This window comes from Diospyros lotus, chromosome 7 (assembly GCF_014633365.1).
Source record: "Diospyros lotus cultivar Yz01 chromosome 7, ASM1463336v1, whole genome shotgun sequence".
Lineage (NCBI taxonomy): Eukaryota > Viridiplantae > Streptophyta > Magnoliopsida > Ericales > Ebenaceae > Diospyros > Diospyros lotus.
The window spans coordinates 34,221,440-34,225,297 of NC_068344.1; the positions used below are offsets into that span (position 1 = coordinate 34,221,440).

General features: G+C 37.2%; 1 protein-coding gene across 1 annotated transcript; it reads right to left on the reverse strand.

Annotated features, from left to right (window-relative positions):
• Positions 1-332: 332 nt before the first annotated feature.
• Positions 333-2,984, reverse strand: LOC127806640 (uncharacterized). The gene is made up of 4 exons (XM_052344053.1): positions 2,574-2,984; positions 2,039-2,390; positions 697-767; positions 333-573 (listed from the first exon to the last, which is right to left on the reverse strand). The coding sequence occupies exons 2-4, from the start codon at positions 2,377-2,379 to the stop codon at positions 560-562; spliced, it is 426 nt and encodes a 141-aa protein (XP_052200013.1). The 5' UTR covers positions 2,380-2,390; positions 2,574-2,984; the 3' UTR covers positions 333-559.
• Between the last annotated feature and the right edge of the window lie 874 nt (positions 2,985-3,858).

Consider the following 3,858-nt stretch of genomic DNA (forward strand, 5'->3'; position numbering starts at 1 on the left):
GCAGATGCATAGGTGGCCATAAAGCTGGGCATCTGGTTCTTATCTGCATATAATTATATATATTTTGCATTTCTCGGGGTCGGTTTGATGCTTAGAGGAATCGAATTTTGTTCAGATTCTTGAATCTCATTTCCAATTCTGCTATATAATGCTTCGGTAAATGTTTTATGGCATTAATGATTTGCCTAATATTGCTCATTAATGGTGGTCAATGTCTTAACTTGATTAGTTGAAAAGCTCAGTTGCAGAAGCCACTATCTGCCAAGTGTTTCTTGGCCCATCCCTCGAAGAAGATGATGAATTATATATATATATATAGATATATATATAGAGAGAGAGAGAGAGAGAGGAGGGGGGGGAGATTTTCTTTTCTTCTTCATTTTCCGGGAAAATGGAAGTCAACAGATTTCATTGCCTTCATGTGAGAACACTTGGAGCCACACACACACAGTTCAAGCCCCATGTTTGGGCAAATAAGAAAAAAAAGAAGAAAAGAAATAAAAAGTTGTTAGTTGAAGATTCATGAAGTGAACTGAAGTCATCAGGAGAACCCTTCTTGTTACATGGCATCACCTGGAAGCAAAAGAAACAAAAATTAATCAAAGGGTTGGGAACCAAAATTTAATTAATTAGCTGTAACCCAACTTCAATAATTAACTATATGTATATATTGTGTGCAGATTGCTAATTAGTTACCAAAGTCCTTTGGTGCTTTGCATTTGAAGCATTCCATCCTGCTTGCATAGTTGTGCATGCCACATCCCATCCTGGCAACATCCATAACATTTCCATTTTAAGCACAAAATTGCACTAAAAATGGCACATTTCACAAGAATGCTTTAAGCTAGCAGGGATGATATGTTGCCGGGTTGGGACCGTGTTGGGTGCGAATCCCACCCCTCCATGGGGCTCCCGTCCCCCCTTTTGAATTTACTCACGTTGAACAAATTTTATGTTGTCCGTGTCATTTCGTTAAGGATAATTCTAAATATGCCTAATATATTGTTCACCATTTGATAACATTTTTAGTTTAGCATTGCACATATATAATCTGAAAATATAAATGATAGTTTTTCATTTTATCATATTTATGTCCCTAAATTTTTACGATTTTTTTTGTAGAACCCTAAATTTTTTGTGATTTTAAATGTATCTCTAAACTTAGACCAAAAGCATATTTATACCTTTGAATTTTTTCATGATTTTAAATATGCTCCTGAATTATGCAAAAACACTTATTTAAACACCTACCCAACAAGTGATCATGCACATGTACTAATGTGACAATTTTTTAGCGTCTTCTCATCTCCATCTTTCTCTCTCTTTGGTCAAGTATCCTCTATCTTCAATGTTTCCTATGTCTCATTTAGTTGGGCTACGTAGGCCGGTTGGGTTAGATGGGTTACTGACGTGCCCGAGTCAATAATCACCCCATTGTCTAAGGGATCGAAAATGGGGCCAGTATGGGAGTAGCATTTCTTGTAGGAAACACAACCAGAAAATACATTGGAAAGAAAAAAGTTGTAGTTGGAGAGAAAAAGGGAGTTGAGGAGATGTCAAAGAGATAGGGAGCTTAAGAGATGTCGTCGGAAAGAGAGAATGAGTTGAGGAGATGCCATCGAGGAGAGAGAGCATGAGGTGAGGAGACACCGAAAAAAGAAAAGATGCTAAAAAGAGAGTGGAGGGAGTTGATGAGACTCCAAAAAAAACCACTACGTTAATGCACATGCACATTACTTGTTGGCTAGATGTTTAAATGAACGATTTTACGCAATTTAAGAGTATATTTGAAACTATACAAAAAGTTTAGAGTTTAAAAAAAATATAAAAGTTTAAAATATACTTTTGATTTAAGTTCTGGAGTATATTTAATACCAAAAGATTAAAATTAAAAAAAAAGAGAGGCATAAATATGCCTAAGTTATGTAGTTTCTTCATTTCAAAAGCTACGTGGAAGCATTTTCTCTCATTCGTAGAGTAGTGACATAAGTCTATTAAAATTGAATCATGGTAACTTTCTAAGTATAAACTAACTAACCTGTTGCAAATCCAGTCGCCAGACTTCCAGCCAGGGAGGGCGCCGCTGCCGTCGAACATATAGCCTCCGCCGGCCATGACGGAAGTCCCATATCCGGCACAGTAGTCATCTTTGGTGGCGCCACATCGGAAGCAGCTGGTTCGGCTGGCGTAGTTATGGGCTCCACAACTCATGGAGGAGCAGTACCAGTCGCCGGCGAGAACTTCCGTCCGGTTAAGTCCATAAGCTGCTACGTCCGCTGCATCCGCAAACTTCGGGCACCGGCACCGCTGGCACGAGTCCCGCTTCTTGAAGTTCAAGTGCTGGCATGCACTGCACATCCAGTCTCCCTCTCTGCTCATCTTTATTGTATCTGAAATTACAGACGGATAGAGAGCTGAAATGGTGTATCTTAGAAGAAACACGGGATTCAAAACAATGTATTTTTGAACTGAATCCATTGAATTTTATGGGTGTGGTACAGAGCTATTTACGGAAAAAACTATATATATATATATATATATATATATAAAGTATGTAATTAGAAGAGGCTCACCTGAAGAAGAAGAAGAAGAAGAAGAAGAAGAAGATGGAGAAATGAAATGAAGCAGTAGGAGAAGAAATCAATAGCTGAAGATTGGCGATGTTAGCGGATGAGATTGAGAGGGTTTATATAGTAGCTGAGAGGCCTGAAGATGGGGCCCTGGGAACTGCTTTTTCATGTCATATGAGCTTCAGAATGTTTCCTTAAGATGGGTTCCAATCCCAAAAGTAGAAATTTTCCCACGGATTTCAGATAAAATTAATGGCTCTTCTTTCAAGGGTTTGTAAAGCCCCGAAACTGCAAGGTCATGCACAGAACCCAAGCACAGCTAGCTTCTCTTCACGTGATTCGCCAATCAATGGCCTCTAAGTTGGCAATTCTTCAGCCTCACTTTTTCCTCTCTTGAGTTTTAACGTGGGTGGTTTCCTGCTTGTTTGGGTTTAACGTTCTAAACAATATATATATATGTACAAGTTTAGGGTTTAAGATTTTAAGGAAATATTTAAATATTACTTAATTTTGGCATGTGCATAATGTTTCTTTGATATTCAGTCTCACTCTTTTACCCAATAATATCTCATCTTCTTTGAGAAACCCACGCATAAATTTATATTTACTAGCAAAATATCCGTGATTTGTGTGCTGTTAATTATTAACAACTAATTTGCTAGCTAGCTACAAGGTGTTATAAGGGGGAGTTGGTATTCGGAAATGTGTGTTGCTAAGTGAGATATGTTGCATATATATCTCCCGTTCGGCCATGCCTAGTTCACGTGGAGCTGTGATTCTCTTTCAACTATATAGCTAGCTCGCAGCAGGTAGACCTTCCCCAGTAGCCTTGTTCTTGATTAATTGGTCTGGAATCAGTTCCTTTTCATGCACATCCCTCTGTCAAATCCTAGCTATATATATATATATATCTATTCTTCTTCATCGGCAACGGCTCTACATATATTCATGTCCATTAGTAATTATGCATGGATGGTTTTGTGCTGTAAAATTCTGTAAATCATAATTAATTAACAACCAAATTCTCAAAAACCCATAATTAGTTTATTTTCTATCATCATTTTTATATATGAACTCATTTTACAAAGTCAGAGCATAGTTAGATAAATTCTTGTTAAACTTATGTTGAAGGTGTAACAATCAAAGTCTTTATCAAAAAGTGCTAATTGAATATAACAATATATTGGGTTCAAAAGATTAAGTAATTAATATATCGAAGATATCATGACTGGAAGTAGGGTATGGTAAAATCCCCTCCTATTTTTAATTCGTGGTATCAAATTAAGTC